The sequence below is a fragment of the Camellia sinensis genome, chromosome 1 (assembly GCF_055761805.1).
Source record: "Camellia sinensis isolate YWXY chromosome 1, ASM5576180v1, whole genome shotgun sequence".
NCBI classification, from domain to species: Eukaryota; Viridiplantae; Streptophyta; class Magnoliopsida; order Ericales; family Theaceae; genus Camellia; species Camellia sinensis.
In genome coordinates, this window is record NC_138961.1 from 182,647,485 (window position 1) to 182,667,270 (window position 19,786).

Genomic DNA, 19,786 nt, shown 5'->3' on the forward strand with positions numbered 1-19,786 from the left:
ACCAAGAACAATGGTTTCAAGATTTAGTGTAGATAGAAAGGAACAGCCAGAAAAAAAGGCTATGGCAGCTAACCCAAATTGGGGTGAGCAAGTCCGTAAAGGAACAGGTTTATGGGTCCAATTAGTTATAGTGAAAGAAAATGAAAGAGCCATATGTTCTTCCAAGTAGCCATCAATAACTTCTTTCACAGGTGATTTGATTTGCGAAGTCATCATTATGTTTTACCCAAAGAAATTTAACCAATCTTCGTGCTCCAAATATAAAATTTCCAGTATTTAATTTGTTCAACTTTCTACAAGGACCAACCTCAATAGGAAAACCTTATTTGAATGGCATGCTAACCTAGTTCACTAACATACAATATTAATGAAAAATGGCGTTGAAGTGTAGTGCTTGTAAGTTAAATACCTCTTAAACGATATGCAACACTGAGATTTTGCATGAATGGATAAACAAGAATTCTCTCAGACGAGGTTGTGCAGAACCCAATCAAACGGAGAAGATTTTTGTGAACTGCAACGCTTATCAATTGAACTTCCCTTAAGAATGCAGCCTCACCACCAGGACTGTGATAATCTGTGAGACGTTTCACAGCAACTCTTGTGTTGTCTGAAAGAGCACCTTTGTAAACTTTTCCAAAGCCTCCTTGTCCAATTATGTTGATCTCACTGAAATTGTCAGTAGCAAGTTGGACTTCACGCAAGGAAAATCTTCTTAGTTGGCCAAAGGAAAATTTGCATTCATCTTCACCTGAAAGTGACAAAAAGCTCAAGTGTCAACCTCAGAGTACATGTGGAAGAAGAACATCAAGCTGCAAATAGGATCCAGTGGTAAAGTCAAAATGAATCCATTTAGATGCTCCAAGAATATATATATATATATACGTTTTTTAGAGAGTCCCTGGAGTAGGCAAAGACGCTACAAATTAATTTGGTTCTTCGCTCCGCCATAAAAATGGAATTTAACAGTTGATCATATGGATCTACCTACAGAATGAAAAGTTAATGCTCGATTTTATGGAAGGATTCTACTGAAATATTAGCTAGGTTGAAACGAAAAAGTTTTTTGATATAATACTTAATGGGCAAATCTCAGTATCACTAATTTATGGTAATTTAACTAAAAAGGAACAAGAGAGCTTACCAGCAACATCTACAAATAGATCATGCCTGCGTCTATGCATTTTATGGTATCGGTACATAAAGATAGCCCCAAGTGACAGGAGAATGAATGCACCACAGCTCACACCGGAAATAACGATTTCAAGTCTTGATTTCCTGGAAGAAACTGCTGCAATATCTGAATTTTAGGTTTTGTATAGATATTTTCCTTGATAGAAATTGCTGAATGTAACAGTGAAAAGAGTAACCTGGAACTGGGGAACTCGAAACACAAGGTTGCTGCAAGCTAGACCCACAAGAAAGAAGAGTTCCTGTATAACTGAAGCATGTGATGTATGAGACAGAGTAACACGATGAAACTACATAAATAAATAAATAATGTAATAATTTTGAGTTTCCTAATAAATATATGCATTTGCTCATAAAATTCACGAAAACTTCACATTAAAAATAATATAAAAAAGCAATATGCTGAGCAACATCTTACATCTAAAAGTAATGAAATTTGAATTTCGATTTAATAAGCGAAAATTAATGGCAATTTTAGATCAATATAATAGTTCCTTTGCTTTTCCTTATGACTCAGTTCTTACTATAATGGCAATGACAAAATGAAAGTTGGCATTAACTGTAGCAAATTTCCTGCTCTACTTTTTCATGAACATCTATGATTTAGAAATACTTTGCATTATCATGTAGTTCAAGCCCATAGTATCACCAATTCCCAAGTTCAATAAGATAGAGTTTACAAATCAGTGAACTGCCTAACTACCCTTCCTTCAATTAAGAGATCCTTATTTTTGGAAAAAGTTGGACAGATTGCCTCACTACAATAAATCATCAATTGTAATTGCCAAACTTCACAAGCAGTACGTCATACAACATGGGCTCGGTAGGTAGGCCAATGGTTTTTATAAATTCTGGGCTAGTGAAAAAGTCTCATTATGGAGAAAACTAAGCTTCAAAATAAAACCAGGAACAATGAAGGCCTCTTTACGGCAAATTCAACCAATAGATCGTAATGACAGCAAAGCAGGTAAGCACTTCAAAAGAGAAAACAACACGTGGTACAACTTTGACTTGTTGGATTGCCTAATATAAATTGTTGGGCTCATTCCTAATAAATTAAGCTTTGGGGAGTAGGGACTAGTAGTGATCTAACATGATATCAGAGCTTGGGTTGGGGGGAGGTCCTAGGTTCAACTCTCTCTATTTGCATTTGTTTCCCGTTTGCTTTCTGCTTCTCTCTATGTATGTCTCTTTGCATCTCCATGTGCAAGACACATTGCACATGAGGGAGGGCATTGGATATTTTGATATACATTGTTGGACTTGACAAAACAATGAGAACAAGAATATTTTCTGGGAAAACTTTCAATGCCTCCACAAGGAAGACTCTCTTCTTCTTATGATCTTGAGTATTCTATACAAGGAATGTTTAAGCTACCAAATCTCAAAGATTAAGACATGTACAACTAATTCCCAAGCAATCATACAATGCAACAAATCCTACAACTAATTCCCTAATTACAACCAATCATACAACTTAGCAAATCATCTAAATTGGAATATAAATCATCTCTAATAGAGAGAGTCAGTTTTGACAGGGCTCATTTCCTAACAGTTTACTCTTTTGGGACTAGTGGTTCTAACATGACTATCTATAACAAATGGAAAATTGAAGTTTTAAGCTCTTGTATAAACAACTTGAACATAGGATTTATGCCCCAGTTAGGAAGAGTGACACTATTCACATTGAGGGCAATGCAGAGAGACAAAAGAATAACAAAACTAACTTGGGTTGAGAATACAAGAGCTTAAGTGAGATTATGACACTTGACCAAGTGGAAGGGTGAAATAGGATGCATAAGGTTGACCCCAAGTATTTGGGATATTGGGATAAGACTTTGTGGAGTTGAGTTAGTAAGTCTGTTGAATAGCTTGATATATATTGTTGAACCCATTTTCCAACAACTTAAACTTTTGGGACTAGTAGTGATCCAACATGGTATTAGAGCTTTGGTTCTAAAAGGTCTTGAGTTCAAGTCTATTTGCATTTGGTCTATATTTGTTTGTTTGAACTTTGTTTGGTTGTTTGTTTGTCAGTCTCTTCACATGAAAGATAGGGTTGCACGTGAGGGAGGGTTTTTTTTGGTAATTGAGGGTATTATTAAAGGAAAAGGCATACAAGTATCAAGAGGAGCATAAGCATACCCTTCTGTTGACAAATCAATCAAAAAGAAACAAAGGCTAGTGATAAGCAAAGATACAATGAGGGATGAGCCAATTTTTATTTAATAAAATATTAAAGTTGAAGACCTTAACGGATGAGGGAGGGTGTTGGATAGTCTAATATACAATGTTGAGCTCATTTCCTAATAGCTTGAGCTTTTGGGACTAAATGGTGATCTAAATCTTTAGTCTAAAAACACATTAAAAGAAAAATTGCAGTTCTATCTATTGTCCACATTCATCAAACTTATCCAAAAACAAAAAGTCTACATTCATCAATGAAGGAGGTGCAAATGGTTGAAACATTTGCTTATCGTTGTCCTCCAAATTAGATCAAGCAGAGAGTAGGAAATTGTTTGGAGCATAAAAATCATAAGCTGAGTAAGGACAACAGAATAAGAGATGCAGTTTTTGCTGATCATCTCTGGTTTAAAGTCATCAAAGCCATTTGGCAAGGTAGCAACCCCACAGATTAGTCAACAAACTAGATAAACATCATTCTTATACACAATTACAAAAATCATTATGATAATAAAATATGGTCCAATTTATAAATTAAAAAACCAAGGACACAAGATTAAATATATAGGTCATGAGAGTAATTTCAGTATCCAACTACAAAAGAAATCAAACATCAAAGGATAAATTTTCTAAAGGATTAAAAATATTGTAGATTATAGAAGGTTCAGGACTTGAAAGAGAGAGTTAATGTTTAATGAATGTACTTGAATGTTGGCAAGGAAAACAACTGTGTTGGGATTCTTCCAGTTACCATATTGGATGAAAGATCCCTGTCAACAAAAATAATTCATTTTTTTTTATCAGTAATTAAAGGAATTTTATTAATGAATAAAAAGGAAAAAAAAACCAGAGCTCCTATATACATCATAAGTAAATAATTCATGAGCAACACAATCATAAGTAAGAAGGGCAGTGGTCAGGACCTTCAGGTGGGAAAGATGATAAATACAACCAACACTAACGACAATGTGAAAGTTGAATAGTGATTGCTTACAGTTCTGTTAAGCCTATAATATTTGCAAGTGACTCGGGAACAGATCCACTTAAGTGGTTACTGCTTAGCACCCTGATGAATTGATGAGGTTATAGCTCCACGACAACCGTAAAATACAAATACAAAGAGTTACATATTATTTAGATCTCATGCAGACCACCCTTCCACTCCCTACCCTCACCCCTCAAAAAGGACAGGAGAAAGTAGGCTTACAGATTCTTTAGGCTGGAGAGTTCGCCCCAAGAAGTTGGTATGGAACCATTAAAATTATTGTGTGAAAGATTCAGGTATTGTAGGTGCTCCATACTGCCAAGATAATCAGGTAACGCACCTGATAGATTGTTATCCTGTAATTCCCTGCATGGAATTGAGTGCTTCTGGATAACATACTTGCCATTGATCATAAAAAAATTCAATTGGTTCTTGGTAAACAATCAGCAGCAGAAAACAAGCATCAGCAATATATTATTAGTTTCTTCATCAGTTAAAACATGTGAAAATATGACAAATACAAAAGGAAACGAAAACATGAAATCATTATTGAAGATGCTATGTTCAGCATGTCACCCTTCGAATCATTTATTTTTGTGATACACTCAAAATACAAAATGAACGACTTAATAGGTATGCTCTGTGTGTGTGTGTTTCTGGGTTGCTATGTTACATGGACTCAAATAGAGGTGTCGGGTGCAAATATGTGTCTAAATGTCATATTCATGTACTTCTCATGTCAAGGACACCAGGACACGGCTAGATTTCATATTTCTTAAATACAACTTTATTTTTAAGGGTAAGCTCGACTAGTTAAAAAAAAAATAACGCCCAATTAGTATACAAATGTGTGTTTAGGAGGAGAAAGATTGGGTACACACCTAACCTTTGGTATAGTGCACAAAGTGTTTGCTCCGTGACTTGAACCCATAGCCTCAAGGTTATTAGGCCAATGTTTTACCATTGAACCAATGGTCACCCCCTAGTTATACATACTTATTGAATGTCAGGTGCAAGTATGTTTCTACATGTTGGATTCATGTAATTCTCATGTCAAGGACACCAGGACAAGGCTAGATTTCTTGTTTCTTAAACACATTTTTATTTTTAAGGGTACACCTGACTAGGTCTACATACTTATATTAGAATAGGAAATAATATTTATATATTTTATTCTTATTTGATTTTATTTTCCCTTGATTGATGTAATGAGCTAGTCCATAATTTATGCATTATGACACTCCTATAATTACTCATTATTATCAATATAAAAGGAGATGAGATTTAACTCATTCCGTAACTCTTTCTCTTCTCTAAACCCACATGGTATCAAAGCCTCAATAGGAGGAACCTAACACCAATCACAGCCACCTTTCTTCCACCGAAGGACTGCCCAGGCCACCTAGACCCTTACCTGGGACAGTCGACCCCTACCCAGGCCAACCAAAGGAAGTTCTTGGCCATTTGGCCCTTACCCAGTTAAGCCGAAGGTCAGTCGGCTCTCGACCAAGGCAGCCGAAGCTTCCTCTAGGCTTGTCAGCAACTCTAGCCTCTATTAGTCTAGGTCTATTGGCACACTTGGAGGCCTTGTCTGTCGGCAGCTCTTGGTTGGTCGACGGGTGCCCTCGTTGTCCCTTGGTTAGTTGTCCACTGACTTCGTTGTTCTCTGTTTGGTCGACTAGTGCCTCACGAATGGCCTAAGCTCTTGTTTTCTTCTCTCTTTCTTCTCTTCTAAAAAAATTAAAAAAAATAATAAAAAAAAAGTACATAAAACCAAAAAAAAAAAAATGCAGTATAACAAAAAAAAAGGAGTTTCTTAATTCTTTATGCTTTCATAGGAGTAGTGGTGTTTTTCCATCCAATATTATCTTTCAGGTTTGTGATTGACATTGTGTTTGAGAGTGAAATAGTAGAGTATCCATGACAGATTCCCTTAGTGAATCCATTACTTCTCAGCCACCTAAGAGCGAGAGTTCCATTATACTTCCTACTATAACTGATAACCTCAACCCTGGCCTTAAGACCACCACCTCTCTATTCAATGGTCAGAATTATCTAGCCTGACCGTAAAGTCTGACTATTTTTTTGAAAAGCAGAGGGAAAATGGGGTATGTTGATGGAAGGATACAGGCACCCAGTACCATGGATCCTAGTTATGACCAGTGGGAGATCACCAACTCTCTAATCATGGGTTGGTTGATCCATTCTATGGTACCTGAGATTGGAGAGGGCTACTTGTCTATGGACACTGCCTAGGATATTTGGGAGGCTGTAGCTACTACTTACTCCAGGAAGGGAAATTTCTCACAGGATTTCGAGTTACGTCGCTCCATTGAAAAGTCGGTACAAGGTGAGATGACTATCCTCCAGTATTTTACTTTCCTTAGCAATAGGTAGAAGCAGCTTAATCACCTTCAAGATTACAAGCCTGTTTATCCCACTGATTTTGCTGGTTATCGAAAGTTTATGGCACAAGAGCAGGTCTTCAAGTTCTTGGAAGGCCTAAATGTGGAGTATGATCTGGTTCGGAGCAGAGTACTTGGCATGGATGTGCTTCCTTCTCTCCAGGAAGCCTTTGCTTTTGTGCAGAATGACGAGAGTCGCCGTTTTGCGATGTTTCCTTCTGCTACTATTGATCGCTCGGCCTTAGTTTTTGCACCCCCTCGCGATGGCGAACGTGTGACTCGTGATTCTCATCCTTTCTCTGAGAAGGATAATCTTTTCTGTGACTACTGCCGTAGACCTCAACACATATGAGAGACTTGTTGGAAGCTGCATGGGACTCCTTCTAGTGGCTGAGGAGACCGTCCTGGTACTTGAGGGGGTAGGTCTGGTCCGTCTAGAGGCCAAGGGGCCAATGCTCGGGAACATCTTTCAAACACGGTTGAGTCACCATCTTCATCTCCAGTTGTCTCCCCTGCTGCTGATGTTTTGGGGTTATCTACCTCGGATTTTGAGATTGCTCTTCGCCACTTCCTAGACCGTTGAGCCTCCACTTCTGCTACAGGTGCACCCTCTTCTTCATTTGCCAATTCAGGTAACTTGACTTCTTTCCTATGTGCATTGCTACCTCATACGACTGTACCATGGGTTATTGATTCTGGTGCTTTCGACCATATGTCTGACTCTTCTAATTTATTCTCAGAGTACAATCCCTTCTCAGGTCAGAAAAAAGTGCCTATTGCTGATGGAACTATTTCATCTGTGTCAGGAAAATGTTTAATTCATGCCACATCTTCCCTTTCTTTGTCCTCTATACTTCATGTTCTCAATTTTAGTGTTAATCTTTTATCTTTGAGTCGTATTACTGATGATTTAAATTGTAGCGTGGCGTTTTTTTTCCTGATCATTGTCTTTTTTAGGACCTTATCACGAGGAAGAGGATTGACAATGGTAGAGAGGAACATGGTCTCTACATTCTGGATCAGACGGACAAGATGGTCCATTCATCTATTCAGTTACCATCTACTACGGAAGACATTTGGTTGTGGCACGGTCGCTTAGGACATCCCTCTGTTTTATTACTTAAGCATTTATTTCCTTCTGTTTTTTAAGAAAAATAATGTGCCAGATTTTTAATGTGAGTCTTGTCAACTTGGAAAACAACACAGAGCCTCTTTTGCTCATTCTATTAATAAAAGTTCAGTTCCATTTTCTTTAATTCATTCTGATGTATGGGGTCCATCCCGTTTTGTGTCTTTAACAAGTCAAAAATGATTTGTTATTTTCATAGATGACTATTCCAGGGCCGCCTGGGTATATTTGATGAAAGATAAAAATAAGGTATTTTTTGTATTTCAAAACTTCCATAAAATGGTTTGTACTTAGTTTGGGACGGTTGTCAAAATTGTACGCTCTGATAATGGGGAAGGGGATATATTGACTCTGGTCTTGCTCGTTATTTCGCCACTCATGGCATTATTCACCAAACTTCATGCACTAATACCACTCAACAAAATGGTGTTGCAGAACGCAAAAATCGTCATCTCCTTGATATGGCCCGTTGTCTATCTTTTAAGATACGAGTTCCTCGATCCTATTGAGGGAAAGCGATTCTTAATGACGCTTATTTGATTAATCGTCTTCCTGCCCAAGTCCTTCAAAAACAAACACCTCTTCAAGTTTTGATCGGGTCTACCTCTTCTGGATTCTCCATTTCTCTTAAGAACTTTGGCTGTGTTTGCTTTGTCCATAATCATTCACCCACTTGTGGTAAATTGGATCCTAGGTCTATTAAGTGTGTTTTTCTGGATTATTCTGCAACCAAAAAAAGAGTTACAAGTGTTAGAATAATATATTATTATTTGGGTTCTTATTTTGTAATTATTCTATGCCTTAGGACTCCTTTGTAATTATTGATCTTTATTAATATAAATAGGGGATGATATCCTAATCATTCCCTAATCTGGTATTCTCTAAATTTATCATGGTATCAAAGCCTAACCCTAAAACCTAAACCCATCTACCCATACTGTTCCTATTATCCACCAGAGCCACCACCCACCACTAGGAGTCACCAGCCACCTTCAGAGACAGGTTCTCTCTCTGTCGGCTCAAGCCGACTCCACCCTGAGGGGCTTCGGCTCAAGCCGAGAAGGACCCAAGTGTTTTTTTTGGGGTGGGTTGATGACTATCTAGGGCAAGGTTCTGAAAAACGGTTGCGGTGACGTGGTTGCGATTGCGGTTGCGGGGTGTAAAGGCCGTAGTGTAACGATTGCGGTAACCGGAACCGTGAATTTTTTAATTTTTCGCACAATTTGAAAAAAACTTACCGATACGCATATTTTTTTTCCATGATCATATTTATTGGGTTAAAAATAAATATTGATCAATTTTTGTAAATTTTTAAGTATGATCCAATATATTTCATATTTTTAAATCATTATAAACTGAGTTTTTTACATTTTATTTTAATAATTAATGACTTTATATTTTACAAAAAATCAATCACTAACTATTATATATAAGATAAATAATGACAAAAGTAAGAGAATAAATAAGAGCCTAAATATATATACATATATACATACATATTTTAACCAAGCCAAATAGATAATGACCACTTATTATTATTATTATTTTCAAACAATATATAGATAGACACACAAACAAAATGATTTAGAAATAGCAGCTGAATAGAATAGCATAGGTCTTATAGTTTCAACAAATCAATAATATGTTCTTCATCTTCCCTCTTCTCTCTCTCTCTCTCTCTCTTTCTTTATCTCTTGCTTCTCTATTTTCTCTCTTTATCTTCCCTCTTCTCTCTATCCCTCTTCCCCCATTTTCAGCTTTTTTTTGTATGTTTTTTTCGAAAGAAACAGTTTGGAACCGTTACGTAACGGTGCGTAACAGGCCGTTACGGCTGTTACGGCACCGTTACGACCGCTACGGCCGACACACCTGTGAATCTCAATCACACTGCAAAAGTGACCGTAACGGGTGACGGTAACCGCCAAAACCGTTACGTAACGGCGTTACGTAACAATTGCGACCGCTTTTTAAAACCTTAGGGTTTTGACTCACCCTTATTGGTCGAAGTTAGCACCGAAAGCCCCTAGGGTTCGAAACTTACTTGGATTGGTCGTTTGCTGGTATCGTTTGCTCCGCCGACTGCCCTTGGTAGTCCCTCTGCCTCAGTTGACTTCCCCGATGCAGTCATCTCTTGATCACCATCAGTTGTCTCTCGTCACTTCGCCTCTGAGAGTATTCATTTTGTAAGTGTATCTATTTGCTCTTGGAAAAGAACTAGTGTATTTATTTGCTCTTGAAACAGATCCAGAACTCTTAAAAAAAAAAAAAAAAAAAAGAAGAAAAGAAAGAAGAAAAAAAAAAGGAAAAATTATGGGTTGTTAATTCTTTATATTGTCATAGTGGTCGTTTGTTTTTCCTCTTCCACCACCCCCTTCCTGGTTTGTTATTGGCACTAGTCTTGTTGAGGGTTCAGTAGTACAGTATCTATGGTAGATTCTACCAGTGTGTCGACACCTAAGAGTGAGATTTCCATTATACCTACTACTATGACTAATAACTCTAACCCTAGTATTAAAATCACCACCTCTCCATTCAATGGTCAGAACTATCTAGCGTGGTCGCAGAGTTTGACTATGTTTTTAAAGAGCAGAGGGAAGATAGGGTATGTTGATGGCAGGATACAGGCACCCAGCACCACTGACCCGGGTTATGACCAATGAGAGATTACCAACCCTTTGATTATGTGTTGGTTTTTCATTCGATGGTACCAGACATTGGCGAGGGCTACTTGTTTATGGAGACTGCCCAGGATGTTTAGGATGCTGTGGCCGCTACCTATTCCGGCAAAGGGAATTTCTCCCAGGCATTTGAGTTACGCCGCTCTATTGAGAGCTCTGTTCAGGGGGAGCAGCCGATTCTTCAGTACTTCATCTTCCTCACCAACGGTTGGAAACGCCTTGATCACTTGCAGGATTATAAGCCTGTTTGCACTACTGATTCAGTCGGATACAAGAAGTTTATTGCACAAGAAAGAGTCTTTAAGTTTTTGGCAAGGCTCAATGTGGAATATGATTTGGTTCGGAGTCAGGTTCTGAGTATGGACACTCTTCCTTTACTTCAGGAGGCATTTGCCTATGTACAGAATAAGGAGAGTCGCCGGTCTGCTATGGTGTCCCCTGTCTCTACTAACCGCTCCGCATTACTGTCTACTCCTAGAGATGGCCCTAGCTTGACTCCTATCCCTCCGTCCACCGCCAAGGAATCTATATTCTGTGATTACTGTAAAAAACCACGGCATACTCGTGAGACATGTTGGAAGCTTCATGGGACTCCATCCGGGGGTCGAGGTGATCGGTCTGGTTTTAGAGGAGGTCGGTCAGGCCAGTCTAGAGGACGAGGTTCTCATCTACGGGCTTATCAGTCTAATACTGTTGATACACTTGATTCTACTTCTGCTTCTGTTGGCCAGCCTTCTGATAATCTCTTTGGCATGACTACTCCTGAGCTTGAGGATGTTCTGCGTCACTTGCTGGATCGCTGGTCTTCTACTGCTCTCAGTACATCTTTATCGTCGTTTGCCCGCTCAGGTAACTTAGCCTCTTCTCCTTGTGTTTTTCTGTCTCATAAGTTTTTGCCTTGGATTATTGATTCTGGTGTCTGAGATCATATGTCTGGATCCTCTGATCTTTTCTCTGCCTATAAGCCTTCTTCAGGTCAGGACAAAGTTAGGATTGCAGATGGTACTGTTTCTTCCATTTCTAGGAAAGGTTTAGTCCATGTCACTCCTACCATCCCTCTATATTCTGTTCTCCATGTTCCCAATTTTTCTGTTAACCTGTTATCCTTGAGTTGTATTACCCAGGATTTGAATTGTAGTGACAGTTTTCCCTGATCATTGTCTTTTTCAGGATCTTGTCACGAGGAGGACGATTGGCAGTGGTAGTGCAGAAAATGGTCTCTACTTTCTGGATCAACTTGACAAGCTTGCTCATTCTTCCACCACGAGTCCTACTACCCAAGATGATTTATGGTTGTAACATCGGTGTCTTGGGCATCCTTCTTTTTATTTACTTAAACATTTATTTTCATCTGGCTTTGCAAACAATAATGTGTCTAAGTTTCTTTGTGAGTCTTGTCAACTTGAAAAACAACACAGAGCTTCTTTTGCTCCTAGTTTTAATAAAAGTTTAGTTCCTTTTTCATTAATACATTCTGATGTCTAGAATCCATCTCGTGTTATGTCTGTGAAAGGTCATTGATGATTTGTTTCATTTATTGATGATTTTTCTCGTACTACTTGGGTGTATCTCATAAAAGACGAGTGAGGTTTTCTCTGTGTTTCACAATTTTCATAAGATGATTTGTACTCAACTTGGGGCCACTGTCAAAGTCTTCCGTTCTGATAATGGGGGAAATATATAGATTCTGGGTTAGGACAATATTTTTCTGCTCATGGCATTATCCATCAGACCTCTTGCACCAATACCTGTCAACAAAATGGGGTGGCAGAACGCAAGAATCGTCATCTTCTTGATATGGCTCGGTGCATGTGTTTTTCTATGAGTGTACCTCGGTTCTACTGGGGCGACGTTGTTCTCACCGCTGCCTATCTTATTAATCATCTTCCTACCCAAGTCTTGCAAAAACAAGCTCCCCTTCAAGTCCTCCTAGGTTCCAAGTCCTTGTTTTCTATTCCGCCAAAAATATTTGGCTGTGTTTGTTTTGTCCACAATCACTCTCTTACTTGTGGAAAGTTGGACCCTCGCTCCCTCAAATGTGTTTTTCTAGGGTACTCTCCTACTCAAAAGGGGTATAAGTGTTACCACCCTCCGTCTCGTAAGTGGTTTGTGTCCATGGATATCATATTCTTTGAGTCCCAATCCTATTTCTTGTCCTCTCCGGTGTTACAGTCCTCCCTTCAGGGGGAGCCTTAGTGTGAAGTGATTCTTGTGATTTCTATGGTGGAACCAGTTGTTCTTGTACCACCACCTCCTACTGGGACTACAGAACCCACTGTCCCCAAGGATAAGGAAGGGCAAGTTTATATCAGGAACAAAGACAGATAGAAGGTTAACTGGATACAAGAGACCACTTCTACTCCTCCACTACCATCTCCTGCTTCTGATGAGAGTCCAGATAACTTTGAATCTCTTGAGTCCATTGATCTTGATGTTCCTATTGCCAAGAGCAAGGGTGTGAGATCTTGTACTCAACATCCTATCTCAAATTTTGTGTTTTACTCCTATTTATCATCCTCCTAAAGAGCATTTGTGTCACATATTTCTTCTGTTAACATTCCTAATCATTTTCAGGATGCTCTTGCTACCTCTGAGTGGAAACTTGCCATGATTGAGGACATGAAAGCACTTAACAAGAATGGCACTTGGGAATTGACTGAGTTACCTAAGGGCAAATGATCTGTGGGATGCAAATGGGTGTATACTGAGAAACACAAAGCGGATGGGTCTATTGAGCGTTATAAGGCTAGACTTGTGGCAAAAGGGTTCACTCAGACATATGGCGTTGACTATCAGGAAACCTTTGCAGCAATGGCTAAGATGAATTCGGTCAGAGTATTTCTCTCTCTAGCAGCTAATCTAGATTGGCCACTTCATCAGTTTGATGTAAAGAATACCATTCTCCATGGTGACCTTGAAGAAGAGATATATATGGACATTCCTCCTGGTTTTGAGGATCATAAGGCAGAAGGCAAAGTATGCAGGCTTCGAAAGTCATTTTATGGTCTCAAACAGTCTCCAAGGGCTTGGTTTGAGAGATTCACTCAGGCTATGCTTAAATATGGCTTCAAACAGAGGCAAGCAGATCACACCTTATTTGTGAAACATTACTCACTAGGTAAGACTACAACACTCATTGTTTATGTAGATGACATAATTCTTACAGGCGATGATAGTGAGGAAATACCTCTCTTGAAGAAATATTTAGCCAGTGAGTTCGAAATCAAAGACTTCGGAAGCTTAAAGAATTTTCTGAGAATTGAAGTTGCTCGCTCCAAGGATGAGATTTTTATCTCACAAAGGAAGTATGCACTTGACCTGTTGAAAGAAACGGGGATGCTTGGCAGCAAGTCCTGTGATACTCCACTAGAACCCAATCAGAAATTAGGGTATGATGAAGGAGGAGCAGCTGTTGGGAGCAGCTGTTGATAGGGAGAGCTATCAGCGATTAGTAAGTAAGCTTATTTACCTATCTCACTCTCGTCCAGATATTGCTGTTGCTGTCAGTGTGGTTAGCCAGTTTATACATGCTCCTCATCAGATTCACTTCGAGGCTGTCATGAGAATTTTGAGGTACTTGAAGTCTACTCCTGGTAAGGGTCTTTATTTTCAAAGTATGATCATCTTCGTGTGGAAGCCTATACAGATGTTGACTGGGTGGATCAGTAACTGATAGGAGATCGACTTCAGGGTATTGCACCTTTGTTGGAAGCAACCTAGTTACTTGGAGGAGTAAGAAACAAAATGTGGTTGCCAGGTCAAGTGCAGATGTTGAGTTTAGAGATATGGCACAAGGGGTGTGTGAGCTCATATGGATCAAGTTATTATTGAGTGATCTAGGTATTGATCAGATGGACTCCATGCGGTTATATTGTGATAATAAGGCCGCTATCAACATTGCTCATAATCCGGTTCAAGATGACAGGACAAAGCATGTTGAGGTTGATCGCCACTTCATTAAGGAGAAACTCACTAGTGGTATGATATGTACTCCCTTTGTGCAGTCTGGTGAACAACTTGCTGACATCCTCACCAAGGGAGTTGGAAGTAAGCCCTTTCATGACATTTTAGGCAAGCTAGGCGTGTGAGATATCTTCACACCAGTTTGAGGGGGAGCGTTAGAATAATATATTATTATTATTTGGGTTCTTATTTTGTAATTATTCTATGTCTTAGGGCTCCCTTGTAATTATTGATCTTCATTAATATAAATAGGGGATAATATCCTAATCATTCCCTAATCTAGTATTCTCTAAATTTATCAGTAAGTGTTGTCATCCTCCCACTAGCAAATGGTTTGTCTCTATGGATGTCACATTCTTTGAGTCTCAGTCTTACTTTCTCACCTCCCCAGTGTCACAATCATCCCTTCAAGGAGAGCCTTGGTGTGAAAAGATTGTTCCACTACCACCAGTGGTTAAACAAATTGAGAATGATACACCAACAGTTGTTGTAGAAAAGGAAGCAGGCAAAGTTTATGTCAGGGACAAGAATAGATAGAAAGTCACCTGGATGCAAAAGACTACTTTCCTTTCTCTACTGCCAACTTCTCCTCCGAATGAGTGTCCAGAGTCATCCTCCTCTCCTGAAAACCCAAGTAATTCTGATCCTAACGTTCCTATTCCTGAGTTTTCAAATCTTAATGTTCCAATTGCTAACAGGAAGGGGGTCAGGTCATGTACTCAGTATCCTATTACTAATCATGTCTCTTATTCTAATCTGTCTTCCTCATATAAAGCCTTTCTGTCTAAGATTTCTTCTGTGAGTCTACTTACCAATTTTCAGGATGCTCTCTCTATTCCTGAATGGAAACATGCCGTGATGTAGGAAATGAGAGCTCTCAGCAAGAATGGCACTTGGGAGTTAGTGGAGTTACCTAAAGGCAAAAATCCAATTGGGTGTAAGCGGATGTACAATGCAAAATACAAAGCAGATGGTTCCATAGAACGGTACAAAACAAAACTGGTTCCTAAGGGCTTCACTCAGACTTATGGGGTAGATTACCAGGAAACATTTGCACCGATTGCTAAGATGAACTCTGTGAGAATACTACTCTCTCTTGCAGCAAATTTGAATCGGCTACTTCATCAGTTTGATGTGAAGAATGCTTTCCTTCATAGAGACCTAGTAGAAAAGGTCTACATGAATATTCCTCCTGGTTTTGCGGACGCTAAGTCCAAAGGTAAAGTATGCAGGCTTTGGAAGTCACTTTATAGGCTAAAACAGTCAAGACCACAGCTCAAGCTATGCAAAGATATGGGTTCAAGCAAAGTCAAGCTGATCACATCTTATTTGTGAAACACTCCCCACATGGTAAGACCACAACTCTTATTGTTCATGTTAATGATATTGTTCTGACAAGAGATGACGCTGAGGAGATCCCTCAGTTGAAAATACTTAGCTAAGAAGTTTGAAATCAAAGACTTAGGTAATTTGAAGTATTTCTTAGGCATTGAAGTAGCTAGGTCCAAGGATGGTATCTTCATATGCTAGAGAAAATATGTACTTGACTTGCTAAAGGAAACTGGAATGTTTGGAGGTAAACCATACGATACACCTCTAGAATCGGGCCAGAAACTAAATGAGGATCAAGAGGGCAAGCCAGTGGATAGGGGAAGATACCAGAGACTAGTGGGTAAGCTCATATCACGTCCAGACATTGCCATTGCAGTGAGCATGGTTAGCCAGCTTATGCATGCTCCTAGAACTTCCCACTTAGAGGCAGTTATAAGAATCCTGAGATACCTGAAGTTTTCTCTTGGAAAGGGTCTCTATTTCTCAAAACATGGACATCTCGGTGTGGAGGCATTTACTGATGCGGATTGGGCTGGGTTAGTCAGTGACAGACGGTCAACTTTTGGACATTGCACATTTGTTGGAGGCAACCTAGTCACATGGCGAAATAAGAAACAAAATGTGATTGCTAGATCTAGTGTTGAAGTAGAATTCAGGATACGGCACAGGGTTTATGTGAATTGCTATAGATTAGATTATTGTTGGGAGACTTGGGGATCCATCAGACCGATTCCATGAGGTTGTACTGTGACAACAAGGCGGCGATCAGCATAGCTCATAATCTAATTTAACATGACAGAACCAAGCATGTGGAGATTGATAGACATTTCATCAAGGAAAAACTCACTAGTGGCACCATATGTACTCTATTTGTGAAGACCAGGGACCAACTAGCAGATGTTTTCACCAAAGGAATAGGGAGCAAACCATTTCATAACATTCTCAACAAGCTGAGCATGAGAAATATCTTCGCACCAACTTGAAGGGAAGTGTTAGAATAGGAAATAATATTTATATATTTTATTCTTATTTGATTTTATTTTCCCTTGATTGATGTAATGGACTGACCCATAATTTATGCCTTATGGCACTCCTGTAATTACTCATTATTATTAATATAAAAGGGAATAAGGTCTAACTCATTCCCTAACTCTTTCTCTTCTCTAAACCTACAACTTATTGAATGAATGTCCAACTAGGCTTATAAATATTATGTTTTGCATTGTATTATTCATATATATTGAGAGTGTTTAAGGTTGTGGCATCTTGAGTGTTTCTTCACTCTATTTTCCATACTACGTTCTACACCAAAGGTGCTGTAAGAATAGTTGCATGGGCTTTCTTTTGTGTTGCCGGAGGTGATGTGGTATTGCTCACTGTGAGGTTAAAGATAGCTGATGCTTAAGCATGGCTAAGTGTGTCTTTTCTGGATTGATTTGGCTGGCTTGGGCAATTGGCTCACCTACCCACTGATTGGACAAAATCCGGAGCATTCTCAATTTTGCAGTCAGCTGCGAGCCTTTTTTGGGGACTGGTCTGTGTGTGTGTGCATGTGTGTCTGATTTTATTTTATTTTTTGCTGAACCAGGCTCACAGCAGCAGCTTTAGAGTGGTTTAACTGGCGACCATGGGTATTATTGACTGCCACATAACTAAAAGTTTGGCACCTTTTGGGTGGCAAGTGTCTTATATTTCTTGGTTATGTGATTCAACGTGTTATGTTATTATGCCAATGAGTCTATGTTTTATATCCATGCGTAGCCAATCAGATTGTGATTGGGTTTTCCATTTTTAGGCTAGGTTGGGACTTGTTCTCGTCTCACTGAGTGTGTGCCCTTGTTGGCCGTGTGCATCTTTGGGATGGGATTACAGGATTATGAAAAAAGCAATGAAATGCGAGTGTACCATTAAGATCTTGACTTACAAGCTAACCAGAAACTTCAATTTAGTAATTGATGGTGACAGAGTTCCTGAAAATCCATTTGAACCCAAGCTCCTGCAAATTAATACATTTAAAAACTAATTTTACTACAAACTATACATAAGCATAATAAAAGCTTGGTCAATATATTGATACTGGGAATAAAAAATCTGGGTTACACCAATTATAGAAAATTGGATTTTGTGTGTGATATAATAATGAAATGACAAAGATATCTTCATAGGAAAAAAAAACTTACAGGGATATAACATTTCCATTTTTACAAGTGATATGAGACCAACTAAAGCATGGGCTGACAAAATGATCATTCCAATCTGTAATTCTTCCACTGGAATCATTTAGAGCCTTTAGAAACTCAATCAAAGCTTCGCCTGAAACATTAGCAAATGAAAACCCAACCATCAGACATGGATGAAACCTTTCAGACAGAGTGGCAGTAACAGCACGCTTTACAATGTTTTCCGAGTATACAAACCAAATAAGAATGGGTCCACTGTATTTTGTTCAATAGAATAATTGAACAATGAAACATCTGGATATACCATGAAGCAATGACTGGGTTTATGTGTTTTTCATATGTTATTGTTGTCAAGTTCTGTGTTTCTTAAGGCCATGTAATGGTTCTTTTCTTTACTTAAATAAGGACATTCAATATTTAAATGATTATCTCATCCTATTTAGTGGTGGCAGTTGCACTTGCTAGAGTCAGAGAGATTATGACTATGATATGAAGTCCTACATCGCCTAGGTACAAAAGTAAATATATAGTATTTAAGCATAAGGGCACCCTCATCTCAATAGCTAGCCTTTGGAGCTACCCAAGACCATGTAGCATGGTGTGCAATATATAAGCATGAGGGCACCTTCACCTCAATAGCTAGCTTTTTGGATTGAATTCTGCCTAAGACTATGTAACAAGGTATCAAAGCTGGAATACCTAGGGATGGGTATGATGCGCATCCCTAGCTTGCACATAGCAGGTGTTGCATGTGAGGGATAGCGAAATCTCACATCACCTAGGTACAAAAGTAATGTGCACTATATAAGCGCAAGGGCAATGTCACCTCAATAGTTAGATTTTGTGGTTGAGTTCTACACAAGACTGAGCAACATGGTATCAGAGTCGGAATATTCATGAATGAGCATGGTGTGTGTTCGTGGTCTACCTATAGGCTGCAACAGGTGCTGTTGAGTAGCACGTTGCACATGGAGGGTATGAAGCGAAGTCCTACATGGCTTGGGTACGAAATGAGTGTGCAGTATATAAGTGTGAGGACGCTCTTACCTTAATAGCTAGCCTTTGGGATTAAGTTCTACTCAAGACCGTGTGACATAATATCAGAGCTAGAGTACCCAAGAATGGAAAGGTCCGTGTCGCTGGCTTGTATGTGATATGTGCTACACCTGCCTAGCGAGCACAATGCATGTGAGGAAGATGTGAAGCAAAGACCTATGTCACTAGGGTATAAAATTAATATGTAATATTTTAGCAGAAGGGCACCCTATGTAATATTTTAGCAGAAGGGCACCCTCACCTCAATAGTCGAGCTTTTGGAGTTGAGTTTGATTCAAGACCGTGTAACCCCCAGCATCATCAACCCATGTCCATGTCGTTTGGTTTGCATGTGATATATTATATGTTAGAATTTCCCACATTACCTTCACCTACTCCACTACACACTCCACTTCACCTACCTCTACTCCACTACACACTCCACTTCACCTAACCCACTATCACCTCCACTACACCTACTACCACATTTTCTTCTATATATAGATTGTATAGGAATTGTAATTAATGCATCTTGTAATCTATCAATCAAGACATCAATCAATAATACATAAATTCTTACATGGTATCAGAGCAAGGTTAAGAATTTAATATTTTTTCGCTTCACCGGCGGGCGGCAACCTCGCCTTGGCCGCCCGCCGGACCTCAACCTAGTCCGCTAGAATTGTCTACTACATACCTACCTC

At 39.1% G+C, this 19,786-nt stretch overlaps 1 protein-coding gene across 6 annotated transcripts in view; it reads right to left on the reverse strand.

The window, feature by feature from the left end:
- LOC114320153 (Leucine-rich repeat protein kinase family protein) overlaps window positions 1-19,786 on the reverse strand; it is a 45,376-nt gene that overhangs the window by 17,125 nt on the left and 8,465 nt on the right. The window contains exons 3-10 of one of the 6 annotated variants that reach the window (XM_082889984.1): window positions 18,048-18,180; window positions 17,792-17,863; window positions 4,583-4,726; window positions 4,370-4,441; window positions 4,080-4,145; window positions 1,371-1,441; window positions 1,145-1,288; window positions 410-751 (exon numbers count right to left, since the gene is read on the reverse strand). In XM_082889984.1, coding sequence (XP_082746110.1) covers window positions 410-751; window positions 1,145-1,288; window positions 1,371-1,441; window positions 4,080-4,145; window positions 4,370-4,441; window positions 4,583-4,726; window positions 17,792-17,863; window positions 18,048-18,180 — 1,044 coding nt within the window. Of the gene's footprint in view, window positions 1-409; window positions 752-1,144; window positions 1,292-1,370; window positions 1,442-4,079; window positions 4,146-4,369; window positions 4,442-4,582; window positions 4,727-17,791; window positions 17,864-18,047; window positions 18,181-19,786 lie in introns of all 6 variants that reach the window. The other 5 variants (XM_082889979.1, XM_082889989.1, XM_082889986.1 and 2 more) reach the window with 5 other exon arrangements.